General features: G+C 39.7%; 2 protein-coding genes across 3 annotated transcripts; both read left to right on the plus strand.

Annotated features, from left to right (window-relative positions):
• Positions 1 to 379: 379 nt before the first annotated feature.
• On the plus strand, positions 380 to 18,510 carry mpv17 (mitochondrial inner membrane protein MPV17). 2 transcript variants are annotated; one of them, XM_030406345.1, is made up of 8 exons: positions 380 to 519; positions 1,271 to 1,351; positions 5,212 to 5,327; positions 7,298 to 7,390; positions 10,229 to 10,324; positions 15,805 to 15,837; positions 16,002 to 16,054; positions 16,927 to 18,510. In XM_030406345.1, the coding sequence occupies exons 2-8, from the start codon at positions 1,279 to 1,281 to the stop codon at positions 16,994 to 16,996; spliced, it is 534 nt and encodes a 177-aa protein (XP_030262205.1). In that variant the 5' UTR covers positions 380 to 519; positions 1,271 to 1,278; the 3' UTR covers positions 16,997 to 18,510. The 2 variants fall into 2 exon arrangements, with proteins under 2 accessions (XP_030262205.1, XP_030262207.1); XM_030406347.1 differs by lacking the exons at positions 15,805 to 15,837; positions 16,002 to 16,054; positions 16,927 to 18,510 and adding an exon at positions 12,054 to 15,772.
• A 1,320-nt stretch (positions 18,511 to 19,830) lies between these two features.
• On the plus strand, positions 19,831 to 22,901 carry uts1 (urotensin 1). The gene is made up of 2 exons (XM_030404561.1): positions 19,831 to 20,389; positions 20,971 to 22,901. The coding sequence occupies exon 2, from the start codon at positions 20,974 to 20,976 to the stop codon at positions 21,412 to 21,414; it is 441 nt and encodes a 146-aa protein (XP_030260421.1). The 5' UTR covers positions 19,831 to 20,389; positions 20,971 to 20,973; the 3' UTR covers positions 21,415 to 22,901.
• The last annotated feature ends 2,022 nt before the right edge of the window (positions 22,902 to 24,923 follow it).

The raw sequence follows: 24,923 nt of genomic DNA on the forward strand, positions 1-24,923 counted from the left end.
TGCAAGTAACTTAAGTGAAGGGGTTTAATGAATATGGGACGAGAATTTGAATTTAGGGACAGATCGCATTTAAATAATTACCAACTTGTCTTTTTAGTCTACGAAAAATAAATGCTTAATTCTAATATATTTTTTCACGATTGCTTGCATTTTACTAATTAAAATACATGATTAAACCAAACAGTGACCTGTAAATGGACGTCTTTAATTTGCTCTTCACATTTAATCTAAGAGGGGAAATCATTTGACATAGTTGAGGTCTGAAGTTTAAAAAAAACCAACTATCGGAGTAATCGTTGGATTTAGAAATAAAATGAGTCCTCTGATTTTTTTTTTGATTTTTTGATTTTTTTTTACTACATCCGAATGTATGGTTATGGTTACAATGGAGTGAATGTACCTGGATGAAACATTAAACCCTTTTTAGAAGCCCAGAGCACAAACTTCCGAGCGAATGCAGAGACCTGAACGCAGCAGCAGCAGCAGCAGCTCTCTCAGTACAGCCGGGAGCTCATGCAGGTACACATTTCATCTACACTTACTGTAATATATTCAATATTAATACACAGTGTTGTGGCTGATATTTGTGTCTGTTAGCACGCAGTAGCGCTGTTGTGTTCAGTAATGTTCCTAAACTTGTAAAGAAACGTCAACATACACAGGATAATGACGTGGGAAGTAACGTTGTTTTGATGCAAAAGTTGTTAGAGACTTGGAGTCGTTAGCTGGAAATGACCTTAAACGTAACGCTGCACTTGAAACTTAAGCTAATGCCCGTTAGCTTAGCCATGATGATACCGAACGTCAACCTTAAGCCGAACCGCGTTGAAAAACTTTACAGTTTCAGGTTTCCCTTGCTGTTTCTAAATCTATGGGGCGTCAGAACCTGGTTTACACTTTTCCCCTTATTGTTTGGAGCCACTCTTTCATTCGGCGTTGACAAATTCCTAAAAGAATGACAAACTTTAAGAAATATTTGACTTTTTTGGACGCAGCTTCATTCAATGGAGCGGATTTTAGCTAGCACGTTATAATGTTCACCCAAACTAAAAGCTCAGCTAGTTCTTGTCAGTTTAGTCAGAAAACGTGGTTTGTGAAAAGGTCCTTGTTAAACCAAATTGTATCCCTACAGTAAACTACTAATTGACAAGTGGTGGTCGCTTGATTTGAGTCACGCTGCCTGCCGGTGGGCGGGATGGATTGACGGACAAATCACGTTTTTGCAGTTTCCCCTCTTGAAGACTTTGTGATTTCTCTGTATTCCTCCTAGGCGGAATAATGGCAGGCCTGTGGAGATCCTACCAAGTCTTGATGACCAAGTACCCCTGGACAGTACAGATAGTGACTGCTGGTAAGAAAGGCTCCCTCTTACACACGTCATATCAATCCAACAGCTGTATCTCTCCCCTGAACATGCTGCTGTGATTTTCAAAAGACAGTACACAGATTTCATATTCCAAATCAAGAGGTGCAGAAACACACTGAAACTCACTTTTTGTGTAAAGATAAAGTGAGTGTGAGAGATGAGGAATGGCTGAGAATGTTCAACATCTGGTCACAGTCATGACCTTTGCTCCAGTTAACAGAGAACCCCAGTTTCAGAATCAACAAAGAGGAAAGACCTTTGAACCACACAGATTTTCAGCTTTCTGAAATCCAAATCCCTTCTTGATTTAAAGAGCTTTTTCTGCCCCAGTATGTAAAACTTCCTCATCATAAAACCTAGCAGGATCTTTTGATAGCAAGTGTAACTGGCTTAATTTGGCTCTGGAAACTTGCAAGCTTTTGTCATCAAAGTGAAAAAAAGGAAAAATTGTTTCATGGGAACAAAAACGAGATAAGGATAATTAAATAAAGATGTTGCAATCATCATACACAAACCATCATACACAGCCACTTTAGCTTTTCACTTTTTAAGAGCAAAAGAACAGATCATTGATAGATTTATTGATAATAAAAAATAATTTTTTCGAACAATAGTGATCAGTAGTCCTGAGTGCAACAACAGCAGTTTGAATATGAGGAAAAGGAAGCCTATAGTTAGGACACAGACAGATTTGGTCCTTCAGGGACCTTTTGTCCACAAATGCAAAGAAATGCTTCAAGTTCCCTCTTTCTGAATGTCACTCACATGTAAGGCAACATTTACAGCTGTAGAAAGCTTGTTAGAGCTGCACTATAACGATGAATTTGACATCATCTGAACATGCGATTACTCCAAAATGAAACTCATCCTATGTTCAAATATCTGAGCGGTCACTTTAGGACTGTTACTGTAACTAACGGTTATTTTCATTACCTATTAATCTGCTGACTACTTGTAAAAAATTATGATAATGTTAATAATAATAATAAAATGTGAAAAAATGCTCAACACAATTTTCCAGAATGACCTTCAAAATTTCTCTCTTGTCCAACTAAAAGACTGATACCCAAACCCTTCAGACTTGTTGCTGTCATAAACGATGAACAGAAGCCACAAAATCACTTACATTCACTTATTGGAACCATCAAATGTTTACGGTTTTGCTTAGAAATTGTATGAAATGGTTAGTTGATGGTTAGTAGTTCACAGCTGTCAGAACAGAACTGATTCATCTAATAGTTGTGGCTCTACTGCAAAATCTAGTCTGAGTTTACCAGTGTAGTTAAGTGCAATCACCACTAGATGGAGGCAGTGCTCACCTGTTAGATGCACCTCAGCATCCAGCTGACGGAGGGTCCAGAGAAAGTAAAACATGTTGGATTTATCCATCGTTAACAGTTGTGGATATAGGTACATTTACTCAGAAGCCAAATGGCTTTGATGGATTTAACAAGTGCAGCATCTACACATTCAGTAGGCGACGATATGCATCTTGTCAGTTGGTTTGCAGGACGTCAATCACATGATGAAGATGAAGAGAAAGAGGAAGACGTAGAGGAGGAGGAGGAGCTGCACTTGTTCCGTCAGGGTCCTGATGGGAAGGATGATTTCTATGACCTTAGAGCTTTGGAACATCAAATAATCCATCTTCTCTAACTTCATTTCAGCCTTTCTGACCCTCAGGTCATTACTCAGCTCTGATATAAAAGCCTTGTAAAAGCTTAAATCTGTTAATATCAGACAATACATTGAATGGAATCATTTCTGATTGTTGTAAACATGCACTCATATTTACATCAGAGATGTAAGAGACGATTGGGCAAATTAATGTCAGTCAAATCTGGAAACGCTGCTTGAGACGTAACCAGAGCACGAGTTGGACTTTCCCTTTAAAACGGCTTGCTGATTTGAGATCAGATTTAAGGTGTCAAGTTTGATGTTCGGATACTTCTGTGTCCTCTCTTTGACCCTTGATTCTTTCCTCCATCAGCCCTCTGTGAGCTCCGAGTCCGTCCGTGAGAGGTTTTTAACAGAAATCGTTCTTTTTCATCATCTTAAAATGAAGTTCTGAGCAACAGACTGAAGCTCCTGAGCTGTAACTCTTCTGTCTCGGTGCTTTACTGCCCATCAAAGTGTCTGAGTCAAAGTGACAGAGGAAATGCTCGTATTTATTGCCCTCAAGGTGAAGACTTTTCTGTTTGAGTGTGTTTGTGGGTGTGTGTCCACCTTGTCATACCAACTGGTTTTTATTAGTTCCCGCATGACATTTTAAGGAAAGGTTAGCTCTTGTTCAAGCAGGGTCTATATTATTACACTGAGCTGTCAGCTTTCAGTATGTGGGCTGCACGTGGGTGATATTATGTTGGTGAGTTTCAGAGCTTTTCCACTTGCCGAACGCCTTTTTTTATGAGTCAGGACAAAAAAATGTACAGTAAATATCAGTCTGAAAGGAGTTAAATGGACGGCTGTGCAGACAGAAGACAAGAGATTTGCTGTATCCAGCAGCAGCAGCAGCAGGCAGAATTTAAAAGAACAATTCACCCAAAAATTAAAATTCAGTCATAACGATGGAAATGTAGGTGATGTTTAGTCTGTCACCAAATGCTTCTGGAGCTTGACAGCAAAATGGCTTGTGGTGCAAGTTCTTTGCACCTCTAAAATTTCACCCCGCTCCACTTGAATCGCTCAATGCTCGCTCCAAAAAACAAAAAAAAAAGGCGCTGTATTTTAATTTTAACACATTCTCCAAGCAGAATTGATTTATTTCAACATCTGGCATGTTTTGGACTCATGCTGTGAGCCTTAATGGAGCGGGATGTAACGGAAGATAATGACCATCAAGCAAGGCGTCACTTCAGTGTTTTTAAATGCTCCTTTGCACTCCATCGAAAATCCTCCTGCCTGCTCGCACTCCAGTCACATGGTCGATGGTGACCCGTTTAAAACGTAATAATCGACATAAAGACAAACACAGAATGGCCCTCATGGATTTTGAAAAGGAGTGATTTACAGCCTTTTCTAAGAAGAAATCTTTACTGTATCTGCTTTGCTAGAAGCGTTAGCAGACACCTCAATTTGCAATGGTTGCACAAGCTCTACCACACGTCAGAGGTGTTAATAACGTCTTTTCTTTGCTTCCTCGGGTCCTCTGTGGACTTGGATTACACCAAACCAGCTGTATGAAGCCTTTTTATGTTTTTTTTGTTTGTTCTTTATTATGTTTTTAGACCCCTTCTACTTCACTTGTCTACTATCTGTATTGCTTTTTTGTCCGTTGATGCCAACGTTTCCTTTTAGCATAAAGGAAACAAAAAGTCCCATTGTTAACAAGAGATCATACAGCGTTGTTGCTCCACCTTTGCTCACAGCATAATATTTGCTAGTGTGTTTTAATATGGCCTGTTGAATGTGTGATGCTGTTTTTGCAATGAACCTTTCTGCACACAAAAGATGGACGATTATGTGTTTTCTATTCTGTTCTATAAACACAGCTGTCGCCTTTTTTTTATCACGTTACATATGTGCGGTAACGTATTAACAGACTTTTAGGGCTTTATATTCCTCTTTAATTAACTACAGTGAGTGTGTCCATGCTAACCCTAGATTATCTTTACTTGTGACGCTACATGAGGTGGATTTGCAGTCACATTATCACCAGTTTGTGGACACACGGGGGACATGTTATAGCTGCACAGTAACTGAATAGTTTTATACCACCGGGTCAATGTGATATGATGTAAACACGAATACAAAAACCTCTTGTGTTAAAGTATCAACTACCTATCACCTGTGTCGCCATACTCAGTGGTCTGAGTCACTGCGTCTGTCTCCTGTTTGTCCTCCAGGGTCGTTAGTGGGTGTCGGTGATGTCATCTCCCAACAGCTGATTGAGAGAAGAGGACTGGCTAATCACAGCGTGCGACGGACGGCCAAGATGATGAGTATTGGCTTCTTCTTCGTGGTAAGTAGTCTCCTCCTGACTCCTGATGTATTCAATAAAAAACTTTTTTTTTTACGTCAAATTTTTTTATATCGGCATCTGTAGGTACAAACATGTTTTACATTTATTTATACAGAAACACAGAACAAGGGAAGACAGAAGTAACTGTGACGTTGAATTATTTCAGTTGGTCCACCGTAACAACTCTTGTTGTATATTTATTTTATTTATTATTTTCCCCATCACAATTGTCCAATAATCATAAAACAAAAAAAAGACTATATATGACATAGGATCTTCAGATGAACCAATAATGAGTTAGTAAGTGACGAATGAGTAGATAATAAATGTGTGAAAATAGTCCCCGTTTACAGCTGCAGTAACCCAAAGATTTGACTGAGACAATAATTGACATCTCTTTAAGATAACGGGTTTATTGGCTGTCTAAAACAAACTTCCAGTCTTATTTCTGTCAATCTCAAGTATAACAATCACTTTATATGGACATATTTAAATCTGTTCTAACTCAATTGGATGGCGGAGTCTTAATTGAGATTTAAGGAACGACAGAAACGGTGACAGACATCATCTGAATTTACACACAACTTATTAAACTCTTCCATAACTGGATATTAGGCTGAAAATGACACGTACAAAATTGTGATTTTATCTGAGATGTACTGCCAAACAGTCCTTGGCACTGATTAGGCTTGGGCTGTTATTAGATATTGATGAATATTGCAATTTTTCTGCAATATCGAATATGGAACAGCTGTTCGCCTCTTTGGCTTGTCATTTTGAAATGAAAATGCACCCTGTCGTGGCGGAGGAGGCATCGCGTGTTGCTATTTAGTGGAGGCGGAGGTCACTCCGGGTTAATTGTCCAAATGAGACGCCATCCATGCAGCACTTTAACATACAGACATTGAGGACTTAGTTTGTCCTCCAGACAGTTAGGGCAGGAGAAAATGGCGAGCCAAGAGTTTTGACTGAGACGACATGTTGTCTTCGTCATGAAACAATATCATCGTCTGTCACGAAATTTGGGCGGGACAGTATCAGGATATAGAGTTTGGATCTCTTATTTACTCTTTACCGATGTCCTCTGTAAAGATCTCCAGGGTAATTGGCATTGACTTATACTAAAGTAGACGTTCAGGAGTAGCAGGTCAGCAATATACATTTTCCGAATCTGCCAACACAGCTGGAGCATGCAGTACGTGCTTTGTGCCGCTCATTATAGTTATCGTTCTTGGTGTGGACGGCCCTTTACTCACTTTAATCACGTACTGTATGCTGAAATGAAACGATACATACACACATACAGCATGATTAGATTTTTAAATATAAAATAAGTGCTTTTTATGCCATCTGTTTGGTTGTTTACCATGATAAACCAATGTAAAGCAAAATGAAGAAATTCATGGACAAACTCCACCTTCAATGGCATCAAAAGTCTTATTTATAGATCTATAGGTGACCATTCAAACCGCCTGTGTGTGTGGATGCTTATCTGTGTCACGTAGTGTTTCCTGAAGCCTTTGTGTGTTCGTGAATTGACTTGTTTCACCGATCAAGTCCTCTGACGGCTGAACAATCCACCTCTAAAGTGGCACATTTCTTTTCTGACATCACCGTGACGTCGACAAAGTTTATTTATATTTCCATAATCGTCTTACGTTCGTCCAATCGGTTGCCTCGCCGCCATGAATTATAGAGGGACGATGTATAGACTCTTGTCTTGAGAACAGCTCTGCTGCCACATATGGGAGTCACGTTACACTAAGACATGTTCGCTCATTCATCCAGAAAGACACAACTGTTTCATGACTCATACATCATGTACCGCTCTTTGTCACATCAATGATTTATTAAGTTTGTTCGTTTAATTCAATTAATGTGCTGCTGGCGTACAGATGCTAATGTTCGATGACTTCCAAGAAAACTGATGTCGGTAAGCGAATCATGATTCTGTTTGATTTGCATTGAAGGGTCCAGTAATTGGCAGCTGGTACAAAGTTCTGGACAGGCTGGTGGTCGGAGGAACTAAAAGCGCTGCCATGAAGAAAATGCTGCTTGACCAGGTGAGAGAAGCACAGTGTCCCTCTGCTCTTCTTCTTTTAGTGCCAGATTGTTGCCTGCAGATTGTTTTCACAACGAATCATTCGATTGAATTGTGCTTATCGCGATTTCCCAGAGTCCGAAGTGACGTCTTCAGTTTTCTTATTTTATCCAACCAACAGAACCCAAACCCAGAGATTCGTCATTTACTGTCATGAATGACAAAAATACACAACACATTCTCACATTTTCAGAGGCTGGTACCAGCAAATGTTGCTTGAAAAAAGACTCAAACGATGAACTGGTTATCACAATAGTTGACGATTATTTTGTCCGGAATAATTCCAAGGTCCAGATGCATTCATCAATCAAAGCAACAAAGTGAAAACGAGCTTGGTGATACAACCATACGACTGTGTGTGTGAGTGTGTTTCCGTCTTCCACACAACCACAGAGATACAGTTTCCTCACATCAGGCTGACAGACGGCTCTCTGTTGTGCTGATCGGACAAAACTGTTAAATTACATGAGGAGTTTGGCACAAACCGGGCTGAACAGTTTGGCTGTTTTCTGTGATTTCCCCCTCCCTCCCTCTCCATACAGCTGTTGAGCTGTACAGAGATTCACCAGACCTTTATCGCCCCATCTGATGCTCTTCAATAGACATACAGTCACAGATAACAAACTTCATAATGCTATACTTAGACTGCGGGCATATCCCATTTGTTTTTCAAATCAGATCTTAAAGACGGAGTTTCCGAGCTGTTATTTGTAAGTAATTCAAACGGATCAATCGTTTGCCGTGGTAACAATGTTAGGCGTACGTAACTACGTACGTTGATGCGACGCCCCCACATGGAAGCATTAAAAATGAAGGTCTGTCATCTCAATCCTCAAATAATCGTGCTGTCCAATCATGGAACATGCAGTTTATTTCAGCCTGAATCCACGGACTGTACGTCACTGGGCTGATTTCCGTACATTCTGCATGTTGCAGCCTGATTCTGCTCAGCCGCGCAGATTCACTTCCGTCGCTCTGGATCTGACGTCAGCGAGTGACACAAAGGACACTTTGAAATATGATAGGGGCGTCCAGAGCACCCAGACTGAGACCAATCTGTGGAAGATAAGATTTTTTGCATCACATTTCAAATCGCCTCCGATGATTTTCACATTTCATGTTGTTTTTCACTGTCTAGACTTCCTAAAATCAATGTGGACATGTCAAATGATGGATTTGGGCTGCTAGTGTGAACATAGCATTAGACCCATCGCAGTGTGACATGTAATAAACTTGTAACATTTTTAAACAATCGTCACATCGTTTTGTATCAATTTTCTGCAGAGCAACTAATGAATGTATAGATTGATCATTTCACCTCTATAAAATAGTGATTTTTTAAATGTAAACCTATCAGGTACAAAGTACAACATTAAACGGTAAGGGAAGTCATCGTCAGCTAAAATTAAGATGTGGTTAGAAGAATAAAGGAAACAGAAATAATAGAATACCAGGAATGTAAATGATGAAATGAAAGTCTGTGACAAGAATCCATACATAAAACGATATATAGAACATATAAAACACTGAAAAAGTAGTTTTTCTCTCATCACTCAAACTGCACACACAAACTGCACACACAAACTGCACACAGCTTTGACTAAAACCACCACAGAAGAAGACTTCAGAGCTTTCAACGCGCCCCCCTCTACTGAAATATTAACAGGAGCAAAGGGGTCCAGTCTCACGCTTGAATAGTGATGTGGTCACACTGAATGTTGCTCCCTCTGCTTCAGCGATAACTCGAGTGCCATTTGGTGACTTGAAAGATTTAAGGTTGAGCGTCGTCGATCTGCGTCAGAGCTGAATAACAGATGGAAGGCAAGACGCTGTTTTATGTAAGTTTCGTATGGAAGGAGCAGTTTCACCTCACTGTTAACAACTGAACAGAGATTTCAGATTTTCTTTGTGCGTCCTTTATGCGTAGAATACTAAAATCCATTGTACAGCAATATTTCCTTTTAACCAGATATTTATATTTAAATAAAATTAACGTAAATTGTCTAAAGTGTAGCTTCACTTACAAATGGGGAGTGATTCTTTTTTCATATTTGAGAAGAAAAGCATCACATGAGAATCTTGAAATGTAGTTTTGACTGAAGATATACACCAATAATCAACATGTAAGGTTTTCCCAAACCCCCCAAAACTAATTCCATCAAATTTTTTGTAAAAAAAAAAGCAAAAGACGCCAACATCAGATGCATTACATACCAAAGGAAACATGTCTCAAACAACATAAACGCTCGCAAATTCAAGGATGATTCAACGTCAAATAAGTTCACTCATCCGCTTTGCTCAATTCAGCTTTAAACATTTAGATTTTTATTGCATTAACAGCTGCACCCACTGGATCCTCTGAATCTTATATACTCAAGTTTCAGATTATGTATTTAAAGAAACAAACCAAACCCTATTTTTCAAGATTCAAAGATTAAAAAAAAAAAAATTTCCATGGATGCTGGCATTTTTTAACATGCCTTTCCCTAGTGCATGACCCCTATAAAGATATAATACAGTTCATATAAGAATATCAGATGCACATAAAAAGACCACAGGAGTAAGAGTTGAGTTAAAAAGTTGAGCAGTGGTTGTTTTTATTACAGACGTACTGTAATTTGACATTGTAATGCTGTCATTCCCATTTTCTATTGCATTCAGTGTGACCCATCCATTAAAGTACCGCATAGCCTTCACTGCTAAAACGATTTTACTTTGTCTTCACTTGTGTCTTGGCATCATAATGTTCACTGATTTGTAAAGTCCGTTTCTCCGCATCTCTCCGTGTCTTTCTCTGTAGTTGGGTTTTGCTCCGTGCTTCCTGGGAGCTTTTCTCTGTCTCTCCGGCGCTCTGAACGGTCTGACGGTGGAGGAGAACGTCAACAAGCTGAAGAGGGTGAGTTCACTTCATTTCAACGCCGCATAACTGTGCGTCAGCGAGAAAGTTACTCTAAGCTCCCTCGCAGCGAGAAGGTTGTAGGTATGATCCCTGCCGTCTTCCAGGCTTCAGTTTCTGCTGCAGTTAAAGATACGATATGTGACATTGTTGAGTTAGAATATCCAAAACCACTACACCTTTGTTATATATATGGTTGAGTTGTTTACTTGGAACAATATTGAAAACACTTTGAATAATCGAACCCAGAGAAATCCTAATTTTGTTCAAGTTTAAAGGTGAGTTTCATTTGGTCGCCTGTCACTATAACATCCAGGTCAACATCAGATGATTCTTCAGAGTGAGAAGAAAAAAGTTGGCAAATGAGACTAAACATAATAATAAGTTAAAGTAAAAACCTAACCTCCTCCATTAACATTTCTGCCTGAGTTATTTAAGAGATTTATGTGGTTGTTTGACAGTGTATACAACTCCCATGATCCCACACTGCTTCACAACATCATCAAACTACGTCTTTTGTTTTTTTATAGTTTTGTTTGAGCGACACCAAGCTGCTCATGCTAAATATTCTGTGTTTAAGTCGACTGGACACTCTTAATGAGACACAGTATGTGTTTGCCTGCCTTCCCCCAGTGCATGCTGGGAAAGATTCTTGTCCCAATACACCCTGAAATAAGAAGAATATAAAAATAGAATGACTGTTTTCTTTGGGATTTTTTTTTTATTGTTTTTCTGACACGAGTGTTCCTGTCTGTATTGTAGTGATGTGGAAAATATGCTTGCTCATGTAGGTGAGTTGAACCTGAAAAACTGTCTGGGTCAAAATTATCTCCACTTGAGGTAAAAGTTCAGTGTTCGGCTCATTTTTCATTTATGAATTTTGAATTAGAGGCACAATGAGGGGGAGAATGCCCCGTTCAAGCCTGACGGATATGAAAGAAGAATCACAGCAAGTTATAATGAAATATTCCAAATTGAAAAATGAACAATAACGCAGCAACGTGTTTTATTTAAATTCTGGATTAAAAGTCCTAATTTTGCTCATATGACTTCAAGGCTTTAAAGATACTTTTTTAGCCTTTCAACTGGTTTCAAAAAGAACTGATTGTATGTAAGCTTATGAGAAAATGCAAAAAAAAAAAAAAAAAAAAAAATGCATAAGCAAAAATATGATGTATATTATTGCGCAGGCCAGGATGAAGAAAGAGAGCTAAGATGAAATAACCAGCGTCTTTCTGAAAAGTTGTGATTTTTCAACTTAAAGCACAACACAGACGGAGTGTTCGCGACACCTTTTCCGTGCTCGCTCTTCATTGGAAACAATTGAAAAAAAGTCACCTGCACTATGTGGACAGAGGCCCTTGGAGTAAAATAGCGACCACGGTGTGTCGGTGTGTCCTTCAGTCGGATCGGCTCCGCCCTGTTTTCGGTAATGACCAAATCGCCAAACTCTCCTCCAACCACAATGGGGTGACATAGTCTTTATTTTTACTTGGTACAAACTGGCTAGGGAGCAGTGTTTTCTCTGTATGAGCAGACCTCAGGTAAATGAGAGTACACAGTATCTGACCTCCAGCACTCACCTCTCATTATTATTAGAAACTATTTCCTGTGATGGAGGCAGAGACGAGAGAAGGGGGGGGGGGGGGACTGTGGAAATAGCTGGAGTGACTCATACCTTCATATATGTGTGTGTGTGTGTGTGTGTGTGTTTGTATTTGTATGCCAGGTCAGAGCTAACTGTCATCTTGTGCCAGCTGCTCAAACGTTCGTCAGCGCCTTGCTTACCCAACATGCGGCCAGTCACCATCAATTATTTACCAACGAAGCCGCGTGGACCTGAAAGGCCAACCTGGTAAATGTCAGAAAGGACAGAAAATAAATGACAAATGTGCTCATTACAATGAGGCCTGGCACTGAGGAAATGTGAGATGAAAATTAATGGAGCTGTCGACCAGACGGACGCCATGATTGTTAAAGTCTGACACAGGTGTAATCAAGACTTTAACCTTCTTGTTTACCTGCCACCTGTCTATCCTCTGTCTTCTGCTCTTACCTGAGACGGCACAAACTTCTTGCATTGTGTCCTAGTTAATCAAGTTCTGTTGGTGTGTGTGTATACACTACTTAACTTATAGAAATAAGTGTATATACTTCATGTCAAATATATCGGTTTTGCTTTGAAGTCAGAGCTTATTTTCTCTTTGAATACATTTTTTATGTAGACTTTTTTATGTAATCTTTTTTTTAAATGAAATGTAGGAGTTACAGAATTGTGAGCCAATGGTGTAACGCCATCGGTATCTGTGTTTTGTCAGCATCTTGTTAGTTGCCAATTTGTAATAATAAGTTAAAATGGCTGATATCTACAGTGTGTGTGCCCACTGTTACCTAGGTAGCATTAGCTACATACGCAATATTAATTTTTGCTAGCTAGCCATAGCAAGGTTAGCTAAAGTTTGCTAGCTAACATTAGCATCGTTAGCTACCTTAGCTACTGTTGGCAATGTGAGCTAATGCACAAAACTGTCAATTTTGTAAGTTTTGAACGATAACAGACTAATTTGACCTTTTATTATTTTAAAGGCCAGCCGCGAGGTTGTATGTATTTGTATGAGATGTATTTGTCATTGTACGACACAGTGGTGCATATCGAAATGTTAATTCATAATTCGTGGTTGCTACACAAAAATAGAATCTTTTTATGCAGTCATTTGTGGGCATGTATTTATACACATGTAAACTCTAATTCTTTGTGCTTTTTTTAAATTTGCGCCTGGGTGAATGTAAACGGAGGCAACATGATGATGATGATGATGATAAGGTTGGCATCTTCACTTTAAAAGGAAACGCTGTACATCAACTTTGGTTGGTTTTGAGCACCAGGCATCAATGATATAAACACAGGGTCCACCTCTCCTCGTCCTGCTGTAGCACTATGTCGGGATGATGTGGCAGAAACAGGTCTCTGTAAAGATGTAGGTACAACGCTGTCATATCCTCAGTTTCACCCTGAGCCCAATTCAGTCCATTTCATTTTTCTGCGACTAGACATTAACCAGAACAGCTGCAAATCAAAGCTGTCCTAGCATGGCTCCCATCCTGGATCTCTTTCTTCTCCTCTTTAGATTCGTTAAACGTGCCCCACTTTGGGCAAATTTACATGTTAACACATTTGTTTAAAAAGAAGTTTTATCTGATGATGTGTATCCTGATGTTCTCCAGAATTATGACTTTTCATTGTGACAGGTTGTACGCTTATACCAAATTTTATAGACATCTGCAGGAAATCAAATCAAATATTACATTTTGGAAAAGCATTTAACCTCTTCTTTAAGTTTAATTGACACAGCCAGTTTAGAAACCCCCGGGTAGAGCTCAGAAAAGGTCCGTCTTCTTCAGAGTGTGTGAGGAAACATTTTGACGTGTCTCTGACGCAGCGGAGGTAATTTCACCTCAGGTGGTCAAGGAGCTTGTTGACCATAATTAGAAAAACGGTTCGACCTCGAAAAAATAAAAATCATCCAGAAAGAAAAGATTGTAACTGGAATATTGGCTTGTTGTTTTTATACGTCCAGACTTGTTGAGGTGACCTTTAAATGGACGACGGAGCGATTTGTTTGTGTGTGAGAGAGAGAGTTTGTATATAAACACACACGTGCCTTTCATATTTACCGTGGAGTGGAAAAGTCATTTTTAAAATGTCAAAGGAACTTAAAGTAACACCCATTTTCACTTATATCAATACATATCTTTGATTATTTTCACAGTAATATCAGCATATTTCAGTATTTTTTAAGCCACATTAACACTTTTCTCTTTTGCCTGCACACAATTTGAATTCTTGAAGAAACCCAGCTAAAGTCTTACATAATTGATGAGCTTATGAAAATGTGTATCATCACTGAGGGTGTTGATTTTGCAGGGATTTGAAAGGGGAGTTCGACAGGTCGATGGCCAGTACAACTCTTGCTTTAGTATTATTTGCAAATTAGATAATTGTGGTAAAGAGTGTGAGGTTAAGTGACTAAAATCGGTGAATATGTATCATGTTTTGAAGCTCTGATCTATGAAAATCCTTTGCATCCTTTCATTTCCAACAGGTCTCTTGACCATCCTTGACACCTATCATAAATAAAACACAAGAAACTACACAGTTGCCGTTGTATAGTAATATTTTATTACAAATTACATCAAGAAAGTTTCTTACCTTCAACCAAACATTGACTTTTCATCCGCCAGTTTTCTACATGAATGACATCAAAGTCGGAAAGCCAATTTTACTGACTTTTACGAGTCGGTCTCCTAATTTGACGGGCATTCACGTAAATCTTCCAAGCAAGGACTTATTTTTGTGGCTGTACCGAGATCTTAGGAATGAGCTAACAGGGTCTTGATGTTTCAGAACCAGTTACCAAGAGAATAAAGCTCCAATAAATCCTTCAGACACTTTGCATTATCTTTAACAAGTGTAACTGCATTAGTTACATTTTCCCGACTATTGAATATGATGCATTGCATTGTGGGCTTATTTACAAGCCACTGAAACGCTTCTTTTTTTGTCCCACTGTTGCAGTTCTTAAAAAAAAGTGTTGTTTCTTTCTTTCTTGTACATGCTGCAATGTTCGTTCAGTGTGAATATTCAACACTGAAGGAAAACAGAGCTGTTTCCTGTGTGCAACTTTAAAATGACTGATACACACTATCTGTAGGGGGCTGATAGAGGTGTCGATCGTTAACAATCACTCAACAATTACTTGGCCTCCCTGCTGCTGATATTTTGGCTGTAACACGTCTATCCTGCATTGTTTTTGGAATGAAAACCCCTCACCAACTGGAGTTTCAACACATCACCATCTCTCACTTCATCCCCCACTGATGTCTTCAACTGTTCTCAGACAGAAAGTGTTGGAGGGCTCAACCTGAAAACCTGACTAGGCCAGAAAGTTTTATTTTCAGAGGTTTAATATCAAAACAGACTCAACTATCAGCAACCTCTGACAAAAAATGTTTGTATTATTCTTCTCCCAGATTCTTATCCTACCTTATTAAAACGTTCCCTTAATCAATCAGCTCGGCTCTACAGCTTTGTTGACCTATGTACAGCAAGCATCACTTCATGTCTCATCTCTCCTCTTGGAGACGTCCGAAATGGTGTTAAGTTTTCTCTTGAGACTTTTTAACTTAGTTGCAGAGAGCAACTTTTCCTGAACGACTGACATCATGTTTTTATGAACTAATTTATTCACTACACCTACTATGATTGGTTGACAGGTAACTGGGCTGACACAGAATGTGAAATAAAATATAAGTGCTGCATGATATGGTTAAAAAGAAAAACATATTACAATTGCAGTATGATTCACGATAATGTGATCATTATTGGGGTATATTTGTGAATATGTCCCCTGTTTGAAGGTGACCCAGCGGTTGATAGAATGCTGGCAGAATCACTAACTGTTTTTAAACTTTGTTCACAGGACTACACAGATGCCCTGATCTCAAATTACTATGTAAGTTTGTCCTGTATTATTTACCATTTCATTGAAATGTGATTGTGAAGTTAAATGTTTGTTTTATTTTAATTAACTTATTGATTGAAAGACATTTTCACTCGACCTCATGATGCATCAAGTGAGTTAAACTGCCCCCTGAGTGTTTCCTGTTTGTGTTCCAGCTGTGGCCCCCAGTCCAGATCGCCAATTTCTACTTTATTCCACTGCACCACAGGTAAGAGGTTAAAGGGCCTTTTCAAATCATCTATCCTAACCCTAACCCAACAAGTCCATTTCTCCTTCTGGAGCTAAAAAAAATAGTGTTATTCTGTTTTATCTGGAGAGTTTCCTCTGTCATGTCAGGTTTATAACTACAGCATACCGTTTTGCTGCTCGACTGTACCGCAATATTAGCCACAGTGACATTACAGCACATAGAAATGATTAAAAGGAGTAAAAGCAGCCTCTCTGATTATTTAATCAAAGTGTGCATGCGTGTTGTGAACCCTCCTGTGTAGGAGCATCTTGCTTACTTGATAATGCACTCTCTAAATAGCAGGAAAAACACTGCACCTTTGACTTGACACCGGCTTTTCGTTGGTCTATGGCGCTGTCACTTTCTGCTGCCTCGCGATAGCAATGCATCAGCAGTGTGCCAGACCACACCTCATATTAACACCAACACGCCTGTTTGTGCAAGTACATTTGCTATTGACACAATGTGGGTGCTGGGCATGAAAATGACCACAGCACCGATCAGAAACTAGCAGCGACACTTGTGCTGCGTTCTACTCTGCTTTTTTAAGCAAACGTACAATAAAAACCCAAACCTTTTGTGAGATACAATATAAATTGTATGAATTGGATATCTGCTTGAAGAAGTCTTGAAAAGTCCTATATAGATGCAAAACTGACTTTTAATTATTGTTTTTCTTGATGCACGTTTGTTACAAATCTGAAAGTTGGTCATACTTCCAGAACAACACTGTACAATTTTGAGCCAATCTCCTAAAATGTCATAAGAACTGTAATTTTAATTGTCGTTTTCTTTGTGCTTTAACTCATCAGACACACAAATTAAACACATAAACCTCCTCCTTCTTCCAGACTGGCGGTCGTCCAGGTTGTCGCTGTCGGCTGGAACTCCTACCTGACCTGGAAGGCCAATAAGATGTGAGCGATGATGATCACAAGTCCGGCCTGTGCTGTTGTTGCTGATGATGATTTTACACTCATTTGTAGTGTGTGTGCTTGTGTGTGTGTGTGTGTGACATGGGCGGCTCTGGTCTAACTTACTTGATGCTACTTCGTCTTGTGGTATTTCCAATGTGTAAAACTGTGACTGAGTCACTTATAAAGGTCGGGAGAAAGTGCTCGTCTACTCTGAATGACACATTCACACTTACTTGAAAGTCAAACTTGCATTTGCAGAAATGCCTGTGAGAGATTGTTATTTATGGAAATGGGCTTTGGTGGCGGTGTTAACCACACATAGTCACGCACGCGCACACACACACTCATACGTTTACACCCACTGGAAGGAAACTTTTCTTACCATGTAATGTATGTTAATCACTTGAAACAATTATGATAAAGGATATTTTGTTAAAGGTTTATAGTATCTTGTTTTGACATATAACAACTGAAATAATTACCTCAGAATTTGTAATGATGTTGTTTTCCATTTACTCTTCACCTCATCTAAGCACTTCTACTTTAGTATCTATTTTCCAACACTTCCCGAAAGGCCATTTTAACAACGCTCAGGAACAGACGACCAATTATTTTGTACATTTCTGTCAGAAATGTATAAAGTGAGTAATAAGAAAGCAGCGATCTTTACCCATGTGTTGAAAAAAGTCTAATCAGCTGCAAGGATGCAATGCATTCTGGTCTGTTGAGGCTTATTTGGATGGTGTAACTGACATCACGTGACACAGAATCTGGAAAGGAGTGACAACAAAACCTGAGTATTTTGACTTTTGACAGTTTGCCTTCTTGCCAAGAGTTTGAAGATACCGCTCATGTCTGTGTGGTAAATCTAAGTCTGATCAGCTTAGCTTAGCACAAAGACTGAAAACAGGGGGAAACAGTTTGACTAGTTCTGTCTGAAGGTAACAAAAAACAACTGTCAAAATCTCAGTAACTAACAACGTTACATTTAGCAGATGTTCAGGGGTTCAGTATCTTGCTCAAGAACACTTTGACATGCAGATCAGGGGAATCGAACCAGCGACCTTCCAATAATAAGATGCTGGCTCTACCCCTGAGCCACAGCCGTCTAGCCGCCTTGAGTGGTGTAACATTCCAGTCAGTCCAGCTGTTTCCCCCCCTGTGTTCACTGTTTGTGCTAAGCTATGCTAACTGGCTGCTGGGTTTGACTTCATATTTACTGTTAAGTCATGACATCAGTCTTGGTCATCCAACCATGGACAAGAAATTTTGTTATTCTTTTTCACAGCCAGTGTCATTGAATTATTTTCTGTCAAACTGCATTTTACAGTAGTTGTTGGAAAATCACCAAAAAACAACAACACTCAGAAAATCCCCGACAATCACTGTTGAAATGTGTATTTCTCCTTTTATTTATCTCATGTACGTGGAGTCTTTATACTGATAATGTGCACAGTTGTAATAACAAAGGCCGTCTCTGGCATGAAGCTAATAAAGTTTTACATGAAGTGATGTGAATGGCGCGTTTGACCTCGCTAACTTTGGTGGCCAGCCTCGCCGCGGCTGGGTGGGGTTTGTTTAGAGGGAGCTGTGGAGGCTGCCGTGCTCGGCTGTCAACCAAATTAACTTCCACACAAACACTCTGGGGCTTTATCAGGGAGCAGCAAGCAGGGGGGAGGAAAAAAAAAAAAAAAAAGTCTGACGAATTCACTGAAAATCCGCCAAATAGCCTCTTTCCCCCCTCGGGGTCTACCAGCCTCTCCCTGGAAAAGCTGGAATCCGGTTTTGATTCAGCACCAAAGCTCGCAGTGTTTTTCACATTTAAATCCAGGTAATTAAATTAAGAGACAGGACAGGAGTCTTGTTAGCTCTCTAACCTGAACACGAGGCTTGATGGAGCTGACATCTGTGTTTAACGTCATCAGACAGACGTGTGAATGTGAGGCTTACATTTGTACAAAGTCATAAATATGCATTTTCCTCTAAAATACTGGAGAAAATAAATTATTTTGTTAACATGTTTCAACCCCATCACCAGAATAGATGTTGGAATGGTACGTTTCTACAAACCACACGTTTCTTTATGTCCCAATTTTGTATGTTCTGACAACGCTGTGCTCGTGTTCTGGTTTAGTTTAAGCACAGAACGGCTTGGTTGTGGTTTAGGAAAAGATCATGGTTTGTCTTAAAATAACCGGTTCTGTCGCCACAAACGCATCTGGAACGTGTCCAGACGTCTCATTCGGAAACATCCAGGGGTTTACGTTTATGAGTGTAAAATGAAACTGGATGACGCCGTGCCGGTGTATCTGACATGAGCTTTTCTTCAAACTGAGCCCTGCCAGCTTCAAGCTAGTGAGGGAAGCACAGAGAAAAAGAAAAATACTAAAAGGACAAGTCAGAACCTCTGGTCTCTTTACCAGATTACTTCTCATGTGAGTTGTGGGTCTTTTGAACAGCAGGTTCAGCACCGTGGACAGCTCCCAGATTCACACGCTCCATCTTTTTGGGTCTCAGCTTTCAACAGAGTTATTTGATTGGGTGGTTTCCGGTTGGAAGTCGCAACCTGCTTGCCACTTTGGCCCCGATGCAGAACGTAATCTGCAAAAAGTAACTAGAAGACAAATTTGAGTTGTAAAATAAACATAGCAGAGTAAAAGGAACAACATTTGCCTCCAAACTGCAGTGGAGTGGAAGTATAATGTCACAGAGGAGGGAAATAATCAAGAGAAGTACATTCTTAAATGTTTTCTTTTTTTTTTTTTTTTTTTTTTTTTTACAGTATTTGAGTAAAAGTACTTGGTTACATTCCATGACTGGTTAAGGTGAAGCGTGCTTAAGTTGAATGTAAGACAGAGTGGATCTTTGTAACTGTGCAGTTCAGTTTAATTCACTAAAATTCAAAATAACTTTATTAGTCCTTCAAGGGAAGTTTGATCAAATGTTAGATTACATCAACAATTCAATAACAATCACAGAAACAGTCAAACATAGAAAGGATTAGAGGATAATATACAACAGAAACTAGATGGTGATAACATTTTACTCATGAAGTGCCCTTGAAACTTTATCAAGGAGTCCCCCAACCCCGAGGCCCCTGCAGCCCCTCTGCATCCTCCTCCTCTCCCCCCTCCCTGTGGGAGGTCCCTCTCCCAGACACCTCAGAGGAAATCAACCTGTCGACCCCTCAGCTGTCCCTCAGGACCACGCTGCCCCTGTCGTAGCTGTCCGGCTTCCAAACCAGCTTGTCTGAGCCTCGCATTGACGTCAAAGCAGCGAGCTGGATGTATAAAACCCTCCGTCCTCTCCAGTCGACGCTCACAGGGACTTTTTCCAGACTCCGAGGAGGAGAGATCCCACCGGCCGAAGTTCAGCTGCAGCATCTGGACAGAATAAAGTGAGTGTCTCTGCTTCCATTCAGCCTGTATATTTTATTTGGACACATTTCTGCAGGTGGAGGCTGAGCAGCTCCATCTTTGTGTCCTCATTTTTATATCCTCTTGTGCTTCTGTTGGACTCAGCTGATAGAGGTGATAACTTTTGAATATTTTGTGCTTTTTAAGTCAAGTTTAACCTTCTGTAAAGTAAAAAAAAAAAAAAAAAAAAAAGGCTTATTTTCTCGCATGATGGCAAATTAAAGATGACTGCGTGATCAGATAACAGCAGTTCAACCTAGAAATGGAGAGGTCAACTTAAACCGATTATTGAGTTACATTTGCCACAACTAGTGACGGACTACAGTGGTAAAAAATCACCCGCAATAGGCAGCTAAGTTAATTTAATTTAGGTGCATTAGTCTCTTAACATGAATCCGATTGACTTTGATTATAATAATTTATGCGTGACAGGGAAAAATAATTCTGCATCAGTTGGAAGTCCAAGAATTCCAGAAGTGCGCAACATGAGTGGTTTTTGTTAAGTTTTGTTGGCCGCCGCGTGTTCCTGTGGTTAAACTGTGTGTAATCCGTGTGGTCGCAGGACATGAAGCCAGTCCCCCTGCTCCTGCTCCTCTCCTCGGTCCTCCTCTCATCGCACCTCCGCCCCGCCGCCGGCAGACCGCGCACCCTCCCCGGCTGGCTGGATGGCAGCGGCCGCCTCCAGACGCAGCGACTGGACGAAGTGCTCCTGAGAGCGGCCGCCGCCGGAGACAGCACCGCCTCAGATCTGCTGGGCGACAACCTCCTGAGGCTCCTCCAGAGGAGGACCCCGGACCCCCTGCGCCTGTTCCCGGCCGAGGAGGAGAGCCGGGACGACGCGGTGAGGACGGCGGCGGCGCAGCTGTTGAAGCGGAGCGAGGAGCCGCCGCTGTCCATCGACCTGACCTTCCACCTGCTGAGGAATATGATCCAGATGGCGAAGATGGAGAGCCAGAGGGAGCAGGCGCAGCTCAACCGCAAAGTGCTAGACGAGGTCGGGAAGTAAAAGCTCTATTTAGTTTTTATTAATTGTAGAGAAATGCCTCATTAAAACAGCCCAGCCGCTGTCTATAAGTAATCATCAAGACCTCTGACATTAGTTGTTGTTGTGCGCCTGCCTTCTCCTCCACGCCATTTTACGCACAGATGGTGCCAAATTACGCATCACAGCATCCGCGAGTAAAACGTAAACATCTTTAAGTGTTAGTTAAAGACTTTGTTGGAAAACATGGAAACGGACTCCTGGCTTCACCCTAACCCTCACCCTTCTCACTTTCCTCACCCTCCTCACCCCCTCTGCTCTCCACACTGGACTCCTGGAGTCACTGGATTTCAACATTTGGACACATTTATTGCGGATGTGAGCTGCGATGTTCTTTGTCTTTTTTTTTTTTTTTTTTTTTTTGTCCCGATGATCAAATGATTCGATGCATGAATAGACAAATGAGCGATGACAAAATAAATGATTGAAAGTGGGCTGACCGAAATATTTGCATATATTTGCACATTTTTCCCTCAAATTACAGTCTGAGTCCTCAAGATCTCAATGTTGACCACAGTGTGAACGTTTTTATTTGACATTTGAGTGATGCTCCTAATATCTACCCCCTTTCTAGGCCATTTGTTTGTCCCCGCAGCAAAACAACAAGGTGCATTATGGGTGTTTGGCTTGTAACCAGCATGCACCTTGAATGGTTTTATGGTTCAGACACACAATCCTCCAGATTTTCCCACTTAAAATAGTGGCAGACACCAAAAATTGACTCCAGTTTATATTAAAAATTATAAATAAACACACATATATCAAATAAAAAAAACAACAACAACTTAATAGACTTAATACAAGTTATGGTGCGGGGTTCCGGCACAAAAAAAACTGATATTACTCATAACTGATCAATTTAAGGTGTCATTTGGCAACTTAAAGTGCTGAATCGAGCCATATTAGCTCATAATTGACCTTTAAAATGAAAGAAGAAGACGACTATAGCTCTGCAGGGTTTGGAATTAAAACTCCTCTCTGTTGATATCTAACTCTCCTCTGCCTCTTTGTTTTAATCCACCCTGGTTGATCAAACTTAACATCACAGGATTGAAGGGATCTGTTTGGAAATGTATCTGAGCTGGAAAGAAACACAAAACATTCTTTGCGTTGCTTTGTTTTCCATCTTCTCGCCTTCTTTTCATCCTCTGTTCTGTTTCTTCAGTTGGAGCAGGAGCACTATCACTATGTACTGTATCAACTGTAGCATGCTAATCTACAAGAAAAAGAAAAAAAAAAACAAGAAAAAAAAGCTTTATTTTATTTTACCGTCCGACACTCTGATCACGTTGTCTTTGTTTTTTCGCAAAAATAAGAAGAAGCTTTTTTGCCATTTATATTTTGTAATAAAAAAGTTTGAAGTAAAACAAAAATCGCTGCTTTTGATTCCGTTATTGTGCTGATTATGAATGTGTGTCGACCGATCCTAAAGTACAACATGATTTAAGTCATCTGATGTTTTCCTGTTTTTACAAAGATCCACCCAAAGAATGGTACGGAAAATTAAAATCACTGAAAGCCGTAAATTTACCTGTAGGGAGGACTTAAATATAGTTTTCTGTTAGGTTGTCTGTCTGACAACACGTTTCATTAAAATGTTGTTTATATTTCGTGTCCCCGTTGTGAGGATGATTCTTAATGATGATGGTGAACTTGCTGACCTTTATAGCATTACATTTTTGCATTACAAGTATCTAGAAAAAAAAAACCAGTACTTGCACTAATATAATACTTCTATTACAATAAAAATCTGATTTGAATCCTCGTGTTTTTGTCGCTGTCCTTTAGCGCCACCATCAGCCAAAATATATTCCCAACGTACACAAAAAATATTAAAAGTCCCACATTGTGCTATAAATCAGTTTTATAATTTCATTTATAGCGTCCACTAGAAAATGTTTACATGCTTAACTTTACCACACACTGATTTTCTCATACTGTCCATCGCTGCAGCTTCTGTCTGAACCCTCCTGTCTCTTTAAGACCTTCCCCTCCTACTCTGATTGGTCAGCTCTCACAAGCCTGAGCAGGCACCGCCCATCGCGTTTCCTCATCAGATCTGCTGGTCTCTTTGTAACCAAACCATACTGAGGGCGGTGACTGTATAGGTGTGACATCACAACTTAGCAGAAGTCTTGATGGCTGGTTTAAAAGAACAGTTGTGTGTATTGGGTGCTTTGACACTTTCACCGTATTTAAACAGCATGTAGACCTCATTTATAACCCTCAGGTCAAGTCATTCATTTTGCTCAGTGTATTTGTGCTCCAAAAGAAACAAACCCTCTTATTTCAACATTTTTGGGCATCATCTGTAGCCATTTATAAGCTAACAGAGGGTGCGAGATAGACAAGATGACATGTAACAAATGTCTGTTGACTTCCCTCTAATACCACCCACAGGACAAACTTTATACTTACACTCAGATATTTTGCCAGTTTTAGGCCGATACAAAGAAGCAGTGTTTGGGAGTTTTGTTTTCTATATTACTGGACATAATACTTGTGAATTTTGGGGTTAAATGGGGTTTAAAAGAAATGTTTCTACCCTGTTGACTGCATCCGGTAACTTCTGGTAAAAATGATCACTTGATGTGGCTTGATAGGCGATAATTTATTCCTTTATCTTCTGTTTTTGGTTCTGTGCGCAGAAAAAAAAAATTGGACCATGGCTGAGCTGTAGAACATTGATAAAATATATAAACTGCAGTGACATTTGAGTAATTTCAAGTGTCATTGCAACAGAAGCTTTTTTCTAGATCCATTAAGTCTGAAAGCTCAGACATAATGGAAGAGACGGTTAATGTTTTCTTCTTCAGGTTGTTGAAACTGATTACAGAGAAGAAACAAACTCAGAAGTCAAAATGGCCTCCAGGGCCTTTGTTTTCATGACTCAGTCCAAACTGTGGGTGTGTTGGTGATTCTTCTTCTTCCTTATCGCCCTGTTCGTGTGTGTGTGTGTGTGTTTTTTTGGTTCAGTTTCATCTCGCTCATCGTCCTTAACACGTCAATACACATCAATCTGTAGATTAAAGCAGTGACAAACGTGCGTGTCGGCGTACTTCAGACTTGAAATGTTTATTCTAAAGCATAAAACGCGATGCAAAATCACGGTGCTGAAACACTCTGTGACTGAGAGTACTTCACATTTTTCCACTCTACGGAATTAAATGAGTGCCATCAAAAAAATATCTGTAAAATAAGATATTCAGAAGAATATATTCATGTATGTGCAAACAATACATTTCTTTGAAAATACGTACAAAAATAAACTAAAACTAGGAAATTATTCTTTTATATATTTTTTTTTCTTAAAATCCGCATTCATTTATTCTTTTATTCATTCCTTGTTATATTAACATTATTTTAACTTGTTTTTTAATCTTCCTGGTTAAAAGTAAATACCGTATTTTACAGTTTCACATTAATGTCATTTTTAAAAATTCTTTACTGTGTCTTCCACCAAAGAGAACCAT

Source organism: Sparus aurata, chromosome 22 (genome assembly GCF_900880675.1).
Source record: "Sparus aurata chromosome 22, fSpaAur1.1, whole genome shotgun sequence".
NCBI lineage: Eukaryota > Metazoa > Chordata > Actinopteri > Spariformes > Sparidae > Sparus > Sparus aurata.

What these genes read in the sequence shown, in the direction of transcription:
- mpv17 (XM_030406345.1), top strand. Translation starts at nt 1,279, where the DNA reads ATGGCAGGCCTGTGGAGATCCTACCAAGTCTTGATGACCAAGTACCCC. An exon ending in GTATTGGCTTCTTCTTCGTG is followed by an intron (nt 5,328 to 7,297) that starts GTAAGTAGTCTC and finishes TTTGCATTGAAG; the next exon opens with GGTCCAGTAATTGGCAGCTG. An exon ending in AGAAAATGCTGCTTGACCAG is followed by an intron (nt 7,391 to 10,228) that starts GTGAGAGAAGCA and finishes CTTTCTCTGTAG; the next exon opens with TTGGGTTTTGCTCCGTGCTT.
- uts1 (XM_030404561.1), top strand. Translation starts at nt 20,974, where the DNA reads ATGAAGCCAGTCCCCCTGCTCCTGCTCCTCTCCTCGGTCCTCCTCTCA.